This window comes from Salvia miltiorrhiza, chromosome 2 (genome assembly GCF_028751815.1).
Source record: "Salvia miltiorrhiza cultivar Shanhuang (shh) chromosome 2, IMPLAD_Smil_shh, whole genome shotgun sequence".
NCBI classification, from domain to species: Eukaryota; Viridiplantae; Streptophyta; class Magnoliopsida; order Lamiales; family Lamiaceae; genus Salvia; species Salvia miltiorrhiza.
The window spans coordinates 75,194,862-75,209,864 of NC_080388.1; the positions used below are offsets into that span (position 1 = coordinate 75,194,862).

General features: G+C 36.0%; 3 protein-coding genes across 3 annotated transcripts; all 3 read left to right on the forward strand.

The window, feature by feature from the left end:
• The first annotated feature begins 166 nt into the window (after window positions 1-166).
• Window positions 167-3,217, forward strand: LOC131009442 (receptor-like protein EIX1). Its single transcript, XM_057936762.1, has 2 exons — window positions 167-3,002; window positions 3,085-3,217. The coding sequence occupies exon 1, from the start codon at window positions 173-175 to the stop codon at window positions 2,987-2,989; it is 2,817 nt and encodes a 938-aa protein (XP_057792745.1). The 5' UTR covers window positions 167-172; the 3' UTR covers window positions 2,990-3,002; window positions 3,085-3,217.
• Window positions 3,218-5,005: 1,788 nt separating this feature from the next.
• Window positions 5,006-8,470, forward strand: LOC131009441 (receptor-like protein EIX1). The gene is made up of 2 exons (XM_057936761.1): window positions 5,006-8,206; window positions 8,289-8,470. The coding sequence occupies exon 1, from the start codon at window positions 5,368-5,370 to the stop codon at window positions 8,197-8,199; it is 2,832 nt and encodes a 943-aa protein (XP_057792744.1). The 5' UTR covers window positions 5,006-5,367; the 3' UTR covers window positions 8,200-8,206; window positions 8,289-8,470.
• Window positions 8,471-8,610: 140 nt separating this feature from the next.
• On the forward strand, window positions 8,611-9,876 carry LOC131009473 (receptor-like protein EIX1). Its single transcript, XM_057936817.1, has 3 exons — window positions 8,611-9,370; window positions 9,456-9,501; window positions 9,657-9,876. Exons 1-3 carry the CDS (start codon window positions 9,066-9,068, stop codon window positions 9,771-9,773), a joined length of 468 nt encoding a protein of 155 aa, XP_057792800.1. The 5' UTR covers window positions 8,611-9,065; the 3' UTR covers window positions 9,774-9,876.
• Window positions 9,877-15,003: the final 5,127 nt, after the last annotated feature.

The following is a 15,003-nucleotide window of genomic DNA, read 5'->3' on the forward strand; positions in this document are numbered from 1 at the left end:
GTCTTTCATGTTGACTTGCAAGTCGTCGAAGGAAGTATATATCTTTAATTTCAATGTTAGGAATTGTATAATTTTACAGTCAGTTTGAAAGTGACATTTAATTTTGCCTATTTAAATCATCCAACTTGAGACTATCAATCAAATATCTCTTCCACTCGTTGATAGAGAAAGCATGATTTCTGATAAAGGAATAGCAATCAAATTTCTTCTTTTTGTTCTAGTTTGTGTCTTTGTTTCAGGAGATGACACAGAAGTGAGATGCATAGAGAGGGAGAGAGAAGCTCTTCTGAGCTTCAAGAACAGCCTCATCGGTGATGATGGTATTCTCTCGTCATGGCGAAGTGACGAATGCTGCGAATGGTACGGTGTTGAGTGCAGCAACACCACTCGCCATGTCATCGCCCTCCAACTTAATGCTTGTGATTTGGAAGGTGGATTGCAAGGTAAGGTTGGTTCTTCCTTGCTTGAGTTGCATCATTTAAACTATCTTGATCTCAGTTGCAATTATTTTGGAGGCAATCCAATCCCGGAATTCATTGGTTCCATGAAACAATTACAACACTTATTTCTCAAGTATTCTCACTTTTCTGGGATCATTCCTCCTCAGATACGTAACCTTACCAACCTACGCTCACTTGATCTCTCATATAACTCTTTGACGACTGAGAATCTCGATTGGCTTTCAAGTTTCTCTTTGTTGTCTTTTCTTGGTTTGAGTCAAATCGACTTAAGTCACACCAATTGGCTGCAGCATATCACAAGTCTTCATTCCCTATATGAGTTGCACTTGAAATCTTGTGGCCTCAAGGATAATAAACCTTCTTCTAATTCTTCTTCCACATCTCTTCTTTCTATCATTGATCTGTCATATAATAACCTCACTTCTTCCTCGTTCGATTGGTTATCTAACATGAACACAAGTCTAGTGGAAATAGACCTGTCAGGCAATGCTTTTGGTGGCCCGATTCCTATTGCATTCATAGAGAGTTTGGTTCTTATTGAGCATCTTGATCTTTCTAGTAACATGCTTCAAGGTCAAATCCTACAATCTTTGTGCAATCTCAGTCGTCTGCGCGTCTTAGTCCTTTATAAAAATGAAATTAGAGGAGAGCTTGATGAGTTGTTTGGAAATATATCCGTCAAAGGAATTTTGGAATCACTCCAAATTCTAGATTTGGCTGATAATAAATTCAATGGTTTAGTGCCAGACTTGAGAGCATTTTCTGCATTGACAGAAGTGTACCTTAGGGGAAACAACTTCACGGGCTCCACGCCTCTAAGTATTGGCCAACTCTCCGAGCTTCAAGTTCTAGATCTTTCTAATAATTCTTTGGAAGGTTTAGTCTCTGAATCCCATCTCATCAAACTTGACAAGCTAAAGATACTAGATTTATCTTACAATTCATTGACCTTGCATATTGCCCCTGATTGGAGTCCTACTTTTCAGTTGCATATGATATTTTTAGGAGGATGCAATGTGGGCCCATCTTTCCCAAAATGGATCCAAACTCAGAGGAATTTGTCATACCTTGATCTCTCTAGAGGTGGCATACGAGATGAAGCCCCAACATGGTTGTGGACTATATTCCCTTCATTAGACACCATATATCTCTCTGACAATCAAATAACTGGTTCTATTCCTAATCTCTCATCCACTTCCATCATATACTTAGAACTTAGTAACAATAGATTCTCAGGTCCTATTCCATTATTTTATGCCAATGCTCGTACTATTCAGTTGAATGGAAATATGTTCTCTGGTTCAATTTCATCTATTTGCAAACTTCCCCACCATCATCTTTGGAGCCTTGACCTCTCCAATAATAAGCTGGTAGGAGAGGTTCCCGACTGCTGGGAGAAAATGCCAGCCTTGTTCTCTTTGAATTTGGCCGACAACAGTTTTTTGGGTGAAATTCCTCGCTCTTTCGGCTCTTTAGTTCAACTCAATACGCTGCGGTTGCGCGGTAATAATTTATCTGGAGAGTTGCCTTCTAGTTTGAGAGTTTGCCAGTATTTGAGGTTAGTTGATGTTGGAGGGAATGAGTTAACAGGAGAGATCCCTACTTGGATTGGCGAGATGTATAACATGGAAATTCTAAATCTTCGCGGGAATAAATTGCATGGCAGTATTCCTCCTCAGATTTGCAATCTCACTGATATTCGAATTCTGAACTTGTCGTCTGGGAAAATACCTGATTGCTTTAATAATTTTACTCAGATGGTTGAGAAGAATACCAAACAAGCTTATCCGTCAGTTGGTCTTAGTTATATCTACATATCCCATTACAGTGATAATCTTCCAAATAAAAAATTTCGACTTTTCTATGAATATTTGTCAGTTCAATGGAAAGGTCGAGAATGGGAATATAGGAAAAATCTCAAACTTCTCAAACTCATTGATCTTTCAAGCAATAGATTGAGCGGAAGCATTCCCAAATCATTTTCCAGTATGCTTGGATTAATTTCCTTGAACCTATCAAGAAATAGTTTGTCAGGAAATATAAATCGAGATATTGGTGAGATGGAGATGCTAGAATGTCTTGATTTATCACACAACCAATTTTCCGGTGCATTACCCACAAGCTTGCCACAATTACACTACTTGGCCGTTCTCGACTTGTCGAACAACTTCTTATTCGGGAAAATTCCAACGAGTACTCAACTTCAGAGCTTCAACGCATCTGCTTATGCCGAGAATGATGGACTCTGTGGGCCCCCTCTGCCGGCATTGTGCCCCGAAGATAGCTTGAGGCCATCCACCACTAATCCGGGTGAAAACATGAATGAGAAAGACGACAACGGCCTCTCATTTATGCAAGAAGTTGGCATATCAATGGCCTTTGGTGTTATTTTTGGATTTTGGGGAGTTGTTGGTACTTTCATACTCAAGAAATCATGGAGAATTGCATACTTCAATTTCTGGGATGCTGTTGGAGATTGGTTCTACGTGAAGATTGCTGTGTTTGTGTCCAAATGGAGACGGAGCTGAAATACAAATACAGGTAATTAATAGTTTTCTCGCTTTAATAGTTTGTTTTCCTTCTTAAAAATGCTTCATTAACTATTTTATTCTTTAAAATACAGGATTGGTCGTGGATAGCATAAGAAGAAATGAGGAAGAACTACTGCTTATTAATTATAGTGCAATTGTTATGTGTTTTTTCTACTTTAATTTTGTCATAGTTCATCATATACCTACCAACACATTTCAGCCAGGCATATCATGAAACAGCTAATATGTACTCTTTTGGATTTAAATATTGAAAGAATCTATTGCAAAATTTGAGTCCTTTTCATCATCACCAACCAATCAGTACTTCATAAAATGATTCTTGATTCCTTAGAATTAATTTAGACTCCACTTGACACCACTGATAATGTCTAACCTCGTTGGTTACAAGCAGCTAGAGGTATTTTCTGCGAGGCATTTCGTTGAACACTTAATGTGCATTGTTTGATTCAAAAATTAGAAAAAGCAATGTCTAATTTTTGCCATAACTAACTAAATAATTGATCAATATCACAAACTCTACAGATTGAAGGACACGCTGCTTATTTCGTAGCCCTCTCTAATGTCACGGTTATTTTGTAATTAATTATATTATTTTCAGCAAAGAATAAGATGATTTTCATAAAATAAGATAATATTATTTAAACTCTTATTTCAAATTTGGCGTTGATCACAGCTATCAACCCAACAAAACCAGATTGAACGATAATTTTATTGCTGATTTAAAGCTTCCTTCTCACTTAATTTTTTTTTATATTTGGTATAAAATGTTTTTGAGGTTTGTAAATAAGCGTTAAAAATGTAGTCAACATCGCTCTAGTTAATTTTTTTTATACTAAGAAACAAAATATCTTTGTGACGTTGAAATCCAAAAAGGAAACAATGGTGAATCATTTTTTCTTGCCCCTATTTCACGCTTTATTTAAGAAAGGAAATAAGGATGAATAATTTTTTATTTATTTTTAGATAAATTAAAGGCCGCGACACAGGGGACTCGAACCCAAGACCGTTTGGCCAACACACGCACATACGAATAATTTTTTCTTGCCCCACTTTCACGTTGCTTTATTTTAGAAGGATCAATAATGGTACGAGTTCAAGCGTCTTACCTACTGAGATATATTTCGTTGTGAAGTTGACTTGCAGGTTGGATTGATATATTTTAAAAATAAAATAATCCACATCAATTATTCAATGAAATCAAGAATTTGAAAATGTGAAGTTTTCAACATTTTATAAAGTGTAATGATAATTAAAGTTGATAAATAAATTTAAATCACTTTCTCCGTCCCATTTATAAAGTCTCAAATTCCTTTTTTAAGTTGTCTGATTTATAATGTCACAATTCAAAAAAATAAATACAATACTTTATCTACTCTCTATATTTTTCTTCATTTACTTTTCAACTACTTTTTCTATTTCTATTCTTATTAATTACTTTATCTATATTTCTTTAATTTGTGAGCCCCATTTTTTTGGGACTTATAAATGGGATGGAGGGAGTATTTGATAATGAAAATTATCATTACGCATTAGTTACACCATATGCAATTGTGATTCACAAATAATCATCTCTCATTTCACTTAAAAAAGAATATTTCCATTTTTCTTCTATTTTTTTGATAAATATATCCTTAAAAATATTACTTTTTCTCTCATATTTTATTATAAATTATTTATTTCTTAATTAACATCCGTGCTCGAGCCATGTGAGTTTGGGACAATGGTGGGAGTATATCTTTAAGCTCTTGGCAGCATAGTAGTATATGTGATCATTACTTTCTCATTATTGAGAAGCTTTGGTCAGTTTTGATGGCCTACATATAACATGCTTCACGTTCTTTTGTCAATTTTGATGGCCTATGGCCTACATAACATGCATGTTTTTCATCGAATATCGTTTCATACAAATAGTGTAGTGTGAAAGTGAGAATTTGCAGTGTGAAGCAACAAACATGTCTTGGGCTATTTAAACCCATCAAATTGAGATTTTGAGTGTCCAAACCAGATCACTTCCACATATATTTAAAAATATGATTTCTTATAGAGGAATAGCAATCAAATTTCTTCTTTTGGTTCTGATCATTGAGTTTGTTGCAGGAGATGATGCAAAATTTCTTCTCGTCATGGCGAAGTGACGAATGCTGCATATAATTAACGTGCTTCACGTTCTTTTGTCAATTTTATTGGCTTACATTACATGCTTCACGTTTGAATCGAATATCATTTCATACAAATAGTGTGAAAGAGAGAATTTGCAATGTGATGCAACAGACATGTCTTGGGCTATTTAAACCCATCAAATTGAGATTTTTGAGTGTCCAAACCATATCACTTCCATATACATTAAAAAAAAAATGATTTCTAATAGAGGAATAGCAATCAAATTTATTCTTTTTGTTCTAGTTTGTGTCTTTGTTTCAGGAGATGATGCAGAAGTGAGATGCATAGCGAGGGATAGAGAAGCACTTCTGAGCTTTAAGAACAGCCTCATCAGTGATGCTAGTTTTCTCTCGTCATGGCGAAGTGACGAATGCTGCGAATGGTACGGTGTTGAGTGCAGCAACACCACTCGCCATGTCATCGCCCTCCAACTTAATACTTGTGATTTGGAAGGTGTATTGAGAGGTAAGGTTGGTTCTTCCTTGCTTGAGTTGCATCATTTAAGCTATCTTGATCTCAGTTGCAATGATTTTGAAGGCAATTCTATCCCAGAATTCATTGGTTCCATGAAACAATTACAACACTTGTTTCTCAAGGATTCTCACTTTTCTGGGATCATTCCTCCTCAGATAGGTAACCTTACCAACCTACGCTCACTTGATCTCTCATATAACTCTTTGACGACTGAGAATCTCGATTGGCTTTCAAGTTTCTCTTTGTTGTCTTTTCTTGGTTTGAGTCAAATCGACTTAAGTCACACCAATTGGCTGCAGCATATCCTAAGGCTTCATTCCCTAAATGAATTGCACTTGAATTCCTGTAACTTGAAGGATAGTAAACCTTTTCTTAATTCTTCTTCCAAATCTCATCTTTCTATCCTTGGTGTGTCTGATAATAACCTCACTTCTTCCTCACTCGATTGGTTATCTAACTTAAACACAAGTCTAGTGGAAATAGACCTATCACACAATGCTTTTGGTGGCCCAATTCCTAATGCATTAATAGAGAGTTTGGTTCTTATTGAGCATCTTGATCTTTCTAGTAACATGCTTCAAGGTCAAATCCCAAAATCTTTATCCAATCTCAGTCGCCTGCGCGTCTTAGTCCTTTATAAAAATGACATTAGAGGAGAGTTTGATGAGTTGTTTGGAAATATATCCGCCAAAGGAATATTGGAATCACTCCAAATTCTAGATTTGGCTGATAATAAACTCAATGGTTCAGTGCCCGACCTGAGAGCATTTTCTGCATTGACAGAAGTGTACCTCGGGGGGAACAACTTCACTGGCTCCATGCCTCTAAGTATTGGCCAACTCTCCGAGCTTCAGGTTCTAGATCTTTCTAGTAATTCTTTGGAAGGTTCAATCTCTGAATCCCACTTCATCAATCTTGATAAGTTGAAGACACTAGATTTATCCTTCAATTCATTGATCTTGCATGTTGCCCCCGATTGGAGTCCTCCTTTTCAATTGGAGCGTATAGTTTTAGCCGGATGCAATGTGGGCCCATCTTTCCCAAAATGGATCCAAACTCAGGAGAATTTGTTAGGCCTTGATCTCTCTAGAGGTGGCATAAGAGATGAAGCCCCAACATGGCTGTGGACTATATCTCCTTCATTACACTCCTTATTTCTTTCTGACAATCAAATTACTGGATCTGTTCCTAATCTTTCATCCACTTCCATAAGAAACTTAGAACTTAGTAACAATAGTTTCTCAGGTCCTATTCCATTATTTGATGCCAATGCCAGGAATATTCAGTTGAGTGGAAATATGTTCTCTGGTTCAATTTCATCTATTTGCAAAACTCCCCACAATGGCGTTCGTGTCCTTGACCTATCCAATAATAAGTTGGCAGGACAGGTTCCCGACTGCTGGGATAAAATACGAAACTTGTACTCTTTGAATTTGGCCGACAACAGTTTTTCCGGTGAAATTCCTCGCTTTTTGGGCTCTAATTTGCATGGGCTCAATGCACTGCAGTTGCGTGGTAATAGTTTATCTGGAGAGTTGCCTTCCACTTTGAGACTTTGCCAGTATTTGAGGTTAGTTGATGTTGGAGGGAATGAGTTAACAGGAGAGATCCCTACTTGGATTGGCGAATTGAGTTACATGCAATTTCTAAACCTTCGCGGGAATAAATTGCATGGCAGTATTCCTCCTCAGATTTGCAATCTCACTGATATTCGAATTCTGGACTTGTCGATAAACATTTTGTCTGGGAAAATACATGATTGCTTCAATAATTTTAATGCATTGGCTCGAAAAAATACCATACAAGGTGATCCAAATTCTCGTTTTGGTTATTACTACAGGTTCCAATACAATGGTAATCTTCCAAATAAGAATTTTCGAAGTGTCTATGAATATTCGTCAGTTCAATGGAAAGGTCGAGAATCGGAATATAGGAAGAATCTCGAACTTCTCAAACTCATTGATTTTTCAAGCAATGGATTGACAGGAAACATTCCCAAATCATTCTCCAGTATGCTTGGATTAATTTCCTTGAACCTATCAAATAATAGTTTGACAGGAAATATAATTCGAGATATTGGTGAGATGGAGATGTTAGAATGTCTTGATCTATCACACAACCAATTCTCCGGTGAATTGCCCACAAGCCTGGCACAATTACAGGGTTTGGCCGTTCTCGACTTGTCCAACAACAACTTATTTGGTAAAATTCCATCGAGTACTCAACTTCAGAGCTTCAACGCATCTACTTATGCCGAGAATGATGGACTCTGTGGGCCCCCTCTGTCGGCATTGTGCCCCGAAGATAGCTTCAGGCCATCCACCCCTAATCCGGGCGAAAGCATGAACGAGAAAGACGACAACAGCCTTTCTTTTATGCAAGAAGTCTGCATATCATTGGGCTTTGGTTTTATATTTGGATTTTGGGGAGTTGTTGGTACTTTCATACTGAAGAAATCATGGAGAATTGCATACTTCAACTTGTTGGATGCTGTTGGAGATTGGTTGTACGTGAGGATTGTTGTGTTTGTGTCCAAATGGAAACGAAGCTGAAATACTGGTAATAAACTAACATCAATATTTTCTTTTACCGTTCTTAATTTGCTCAAGCTATTATTTAATCTTTATTTCTTTCTGAATAGAGGCGGACAAGCTCATGCATACAAGAAGAAATCAAGGAGGAAGATGTATTGCTAGTAATTATAGTCCTATTATGTGTTTTTTAATACTTCAATTATGTCATTGTTCATCATGTTTAGTGATTATGTAATATTGTATGTACTTATTATTGTCAAATTAAGTGTTTTTCCTACTTTTTAATTTATCATTGTTTGCAATGTATATGCAGTGATGTTATATTGTATATGTTGTATGTGTGACAATCAACCATTCAAGCTGCAGGGGCAAAGCTGCAAAGCGATGATAAGTCTGAGGACTAACTTGCAAACAATGTTCAGAGTTTGTTGAAATAAGTTGCAGCCATAGAGAAATGATTAGAGGTTAGGAGAAGAAAATAGGCCGTAGAAGTTCATTTTTTGATCTTTATTGGAATTTCTTTAATTTGTTGATCAATAAATCTCCTCCGATTGACTCTCCCGTGGATGTAGGCGAAAGCCGAACCACGTAAATTCATGTGTTCTTGTTTGATTTACTTTCGTTTATCATTATCGCATTGCAATTAATTTATTTGGAAATTAATATCGATTATCATTTTCTAATTTTTTATCGAATGCAAGTTAGTCAGCCTTCACTTCAGTATTTTGTTTCTTTTTCTTCAAGTTGATATCACTTTCTGTGTTGCTGATCAGTATTTGAACCAACATTCAAGATTATAGTCCAATTATGTGTTTATACCTCTCAAACTCATTGATTTTTCAAGCAATAGATTGACCGGAAACATTCCCAAATCATTTTCCAGTATGCAGAGATTAATTTGTTTGAACCTATCAAGAAATAGTTTGACAGGAAATATAATTGGAGATATTGGTGAGATGGAGATGTTGGAATGCCTTGATCTATCACAGAACCACCTCTCGGGTAAAATACCAACAAGCTTTACCCAATTAAATTTCTTAACCTTTCTTAATTTGTCGAGCAACGGTTTGTCTGGAAAAATTCCAACGAGTACTCAACTTCAGAGCTTCAACGCATCTGTTTATGCCGAGAATGATGGACTCTGTGGGGCCCCTCTGGCATCGCGCCCCGAAGATAGCTTGAAATATAGGTAATTAACTACATTTTACCTCAATTTTTTTTACCATTCTCAATTTTCTCATGATATTATCCTATCTTTATTTCCTTCTCAATAGAGGCGGACAAGTTCATGGATACAAGAAGAAAGGAGGAATTAAAGAAGTATGCTAATAATTAATAAATAGTTTTGGTACCTGAATAGGCCTATTATATGTGTTTTTTAATACTTTAATGATGACATTGTTCATCATGTAGTCTTTAATTAGTGATTTGTTATATTTGTCAAGTAAGTGTTTTTCCTACATTTTAAGCTGCAGGGGCTAAGCCACAAAGTGATGAAAAGTCTAAGGACTAAATTGCAAACAATGTTCAGGAGGAAGAAGAAAGGAGGAAGAACTATTGCTTATAAATATAGTCCAATTATGTGTTTATAAATAACTAGAAGATAGTGTGTGTATTTACACACAATTGGTGAATTTCAAATTAATTAATTGTTAATTGAATAATTATAATAAATTTTACAATAATTACAATAAATTTTATAACCTCTTAAGCTGGGATGGGAACTAGAAACCTCCGTTTCATAGAGACATTTCATCGAACATGTAATATTGCACTCATTTGTTTTGAATAATTGCGAAAATTCAATGTTTGATTTTTGTCATGTTCAGCATCACCAAATAAATAATTGATGAAATCTACTCCCTTCATTACACATATCCTTTTTCCAGAATTTCAGACAAACTAATTATGATGGAGTTCATTAGTTCCAACTTCCAACACACAAAATTTTTGCCTGCAGAGAGAGGAGTTGCGTTGACAGTGACACAGTAATAGAATTTAATTATGCATCGTATTCCATTATTGATTTAATTTAATTAATTTAATTAATGTTTATATTTCAAGTTGACGAAGACTTAATATTGTTGATTTCTTTCTCTTTTAGTTTGTCTTTCTAAAAGGAGATTATTTATATGCCAGCAAAAATTTTCCCACTACTTTTGGTTTGTTCACACTGTCAGGGGCTGAAGCCCCCTCCCAAATTTTGAGTTTTTTTTTTTAAATATATATATAGATATATATCTATATTAGAAAAGAAATTTATTTTACAAAAGTTGATTTGCTTGTTATATTCTTCCATGTATAATTAATTTAAGAATAATTGTGTTATTTAAAACTATATAATCTATAAAAATATTATACATTATAATTACTATTATGCTTGTCTTTTAATAGAAAATGCCTAGTATGTATGGAATGCCCAAAAAAAAATTATTTGCTATTATTACTATGCTTGTCTTTTATTATTATTGATTCTAGCTTGTAATTTATTGAAACTACATAATCTATGAAAATGTTGTTCCTTATTATTGTTGTTATGCTTCTCTTTTAAAAGAAAATGTCTAAAATGTAGAAATGACAAAAAAAACAAGTTTGTAATGTAATGAGATTAATTTGTAATATATTGAAATTATATAATCTATGAAAATGTTGTTATTTACTTATTACTATTATGCTCGTCTTTTAATAAAAAATACCTTAAAAATACAAAATGCCCAAAAAAAATAATTGTGATGTATTGAAACTAATTTGTTATATATTGAAACAATATAATCTATGCAAATGTTATAAAAAATACCTTAAATATACGGAATGGCCAAAAAAAATTCTTGGGATTAATTCCTGGCTCCGCCACTGCACACTGTCAATAATTTCTTCTACTATTATTTTGGGACCCTCAAAAAAGAAGAAAAAAAAACATTAGGTTGTCGCCAACATTGTCACGTTACACAGGAATCTACGTTGAATGTTTTCAAGGGTTTATTATGTCATTTATTTGGTGAGAAGTATCGATGTACAATTATCGTAAATTATCTTTAAAATTAAATATGTAAAGGAGATAATAATGGATAATCTATATTTTGTGTCCAAGACATTCTCTCTATTAGTATAAATTGATGATGATGTAATATTTTATGTATTTATTATTATCCAATTATAAGTTGACGAAGACTTGATTTTGTCTTTTAAGTTGACGTGCAAGTCCTTGGTCTTCTTTTCCGATTTCTTTCTCTTTTAGTTTGTCTTTCTAAAAGGAAGATTTATATGTCTGAAAAAGTTTTCCACGCGTTTCCCCACTACTTTTGGTTTGTAGGTGGTGGTGTGCATTCGGTTTTCGATTCAATTTTTTGTTAAAACCAAACAAAATTAAATTTATAATTGATTTTTTTAAAAAATTGAACTAAATCGAATTAACAGAATAAATAGAACCGAAAAATCGAATTCTTTAGAATTAAAACATAACCAAATCAAAACCAAATTGAAATAGTCTTGAAAAAACCGAAAGACTGAAAAAAAAATACTCCCTTCGTCCCACGAAATTTGAGCAATTTCTTTTTAGCACTGGTTTTAAGGAGTTAGTATTTTGTGTGTTAAGTGTAGTGGGTGTAAAAGTGGAAATGTGAATAAAAATAAAAGCTTTTGCCATATAAGGAAAGTGCTCAAGGTTTGAGAGATAACCCAAAAAAGAATATTGTTCAAACGATATTCAACATTTGGATCCTTTTTTCGTGAGCCATTTCATCAAACGACTCGTATTTGTTGGAGTTAATTTTTAACTCAATAAAATCATGTGTTCGCCCGGTGAAATTATGTGTCCGCCCGGCGGACACATGATCTAGCCATCCACCGGTCATATCTAGCCATCCACCGGTCATATGTACTCTTGACTTATAACTGTCAAATCGTTGACTTTTATGATTGATAGCTGTCAAATCGTTCAACAAATCAGTCAAACATGTAAGACTTGCACAAAAAACCAAGCAAATCCATCAAATCAAAGGGTATTTAAAGAATATGGCATAAAATGTTTATGTTTGTAAAAGAGGGCATTTTTCACATGTAACTTAAGGAATAGAGCATTTTAAATTTTCACTCTAAATCTAATATAGTGATATACTCATGTAATTTTTTTAAATAATTACAAATTATTCCCTCCGTCTCGCGAAGTTTGAACAATTTCTTTTCGGCACGAGTTTTAAAGTGTTGGTATTTTGTGTGTTAAGTGTGGTAGGTGAAAAATTGAATAAAGGAAAAAGGTTTTGCAAGGAAAATACTCAAGTTTCGCGGGACAACCCGAAAAGGAATGCTGCTCAAGCTTCACTAGACGGATGGAGTAATATATTCTTTTAGATATATAGAAATAGGGAAATTTGCGTATAAATACATCAACTATGGAGAAATTCCATTTTTAACACCAACTTAGGAAAATCCAATAAAATACATGAACTTAGAGTTCTGTCCATTTTTGACACGCCAGCTTTTCTCTAATTAGAATTCTGCCCCAATTATTAACCAAAATATCACAAAAACCCCAAATGTGTTTTTTCAATGCAATAAAATCCTTATGAGATTCTAAAAATTATAAAGTCTTAAAACAGATTATCAGGCCCAACATGCTTCCGTACAACTTCTAAATAATTCAAATCATAAATCAACAGTATACCTTTTGTCGATTGGTCACCTTCCGGAGCTTTAATCGCGTTTTACGGACTTCTTGCCTCCTCGGCCTTCGTCCAACCACACACTCGCAAGTGATGGTTGCAACCTTCTCCCTTCACTGTGTTCCAGCTTTCGCCGGATGGTCACCTTCAGGAATCAGTTTCCCTCCTTCACTGTGTCTCGACGCCAAATATTTTTGTTGAAAAATGAAAAGAAAATATTTTTACTAAACCGGAATATAGTTGGACAAAAACAAAGCGTTTATAGAGGAATTATATAAAATTTAATTTATTTCATAAAATACTCCCCTAGGGAGGAGACTAACTTGTTTAGCTACTCATAGTAGCTAATCCTTGTGTACATAAAATAAAAAGGAAACTAAAACTAAAATGAAAAATCTTTGAAAATAAAAATTAAAAATTACAAAGATAATTTTTCTAGAGAGAAGATGTGTGATGTGTGAAATGGGTGTGAATTTTCTGATCATCTTCTTCTCTCCAGCACTTGGGTTTATATAGAGGTTTGATCCCCTCTATAATTGCTTGGTTGTTGGCCTCGGATTCCATCCTTGTGGCCAGCTTGCTTGAATATGACATCCACCTTCTTTTGTCGGCCTTGATTGCCGACACTTGTTAGTGGCATCACATGGTGCTGGACCCTTGCTTTATCGTCTTGTGATAATGCTGGTAGGAGCCGGCTGCTTTTCTCTCCACTCACTTTTGTCCTGTAACGTTTGGTGAGTAGTCCTCCTGTTCATCCACCCACTTTTGTCGTTTCTTTTGTGGGTGCAATCCTTGCTGTGAATCACATGATTCACTCTGCTCTGTCGGCCACCTTACTTTTTTGGTGCCCGAGGGGTCCTCCCCTTTGGAGTCTGATGCTTGTCGTGTTCATCAGACCGGAACCTCCTTCTGTCTGGTTTCGGGAAGAAACCTTTGCCGAATTCTGGTTCCTTCTGCGACGAACATTGGTCGCAGATTTTCTCGATCCACTGGCCCGAATGAGCCATGTTACAGAATTTGCGACGAGTTTCTTTGCTCCCCGCCATCTTGTTGTCCCATATAGTTTGCCTCTTTTTCTCGAAAGATTTTTCGGCAAACTCGGTTGTTGTTCCTGTCATTGTGTTTACCAGGAACGTTCCCAGATCTGAACTCTGAAAGAATTTAAACCTGGACTTCATTTTGTCCATCTCTGTGAGACAGACCCAAAGACCCCATGCTCGTCTCGTGGAGATTTGATCCTCCGTAAATGTTGAGGCGATTGGGACTTGAAAATCAGGAACTTTGATCCGGTTCAAGGCTCCTGTATCCGGTCTCCGAAGCTTAATGAAATGAAAAGCTTCATAGACTCCTTTTCCGACAGGTTCTGGTGCTGCACTGAAGAAGTATAGTTCCAGAACATCTCCCCGTTTAAGGGACTCGTTGTTCTCCCAGGCTTCAAACACTGTTCTCTGAATCCACTTGGGTAGACCCTTGATTTCGTTGAAGGCTGGAGCGGTGGTATAAACTGAGGCCAAAGCCCCAAACTCATACCATTCTTTGATGTGATTTGGATTGGCTCCCGGAGTTGTCCAAATCCTGGGGTATCTCCCTGCAACATCAACCCGGCAATTTCCCGGATTGATGCCCTTTCTCGTGATGAGTTTCTCCCATCTGTCCTGATAAATCTGCCAAGAAGGGGAAATATCAACAAAATTAGTATCAATCTTAAGTTGGCCTGTCATCGGCCTAAGATTGATCTCTCCCTCTTTTACCCCAGAGGTGGTGGGTTGACATGTTGGTTTAGGGTGTGACCCCTTAACAACATCTTTTCCTTGAGCGTCCGGCTGTGAAGCCATTCTCTCAGGACTTGTGCTAGGGGTACTTGAATCCCCTGCTACAGGTAATCCGCCCTGTACGGAAAGCATTGCTTTAGCCCGGTTTTTGCGGACAACGCGCAAGAGCGGCTTGTTGAGTGCTTCCTGAAGATTGAACATCTTCATGAAACAATCATCGATTTGGTTGGATACTTGGGCTTCGTCAGCCGCTTGTATCTTTCCAGCTTGTTTAGTGTGTAGTACACACTTCTGCCATTCTTGTTGTAGCAGCTCTAGACTTGCAAAGAGCTGCCCCTGTATTGCCTCGATGGCCTCCACTTCAGGGAGCTCCATCCCTTGTGAGGAAA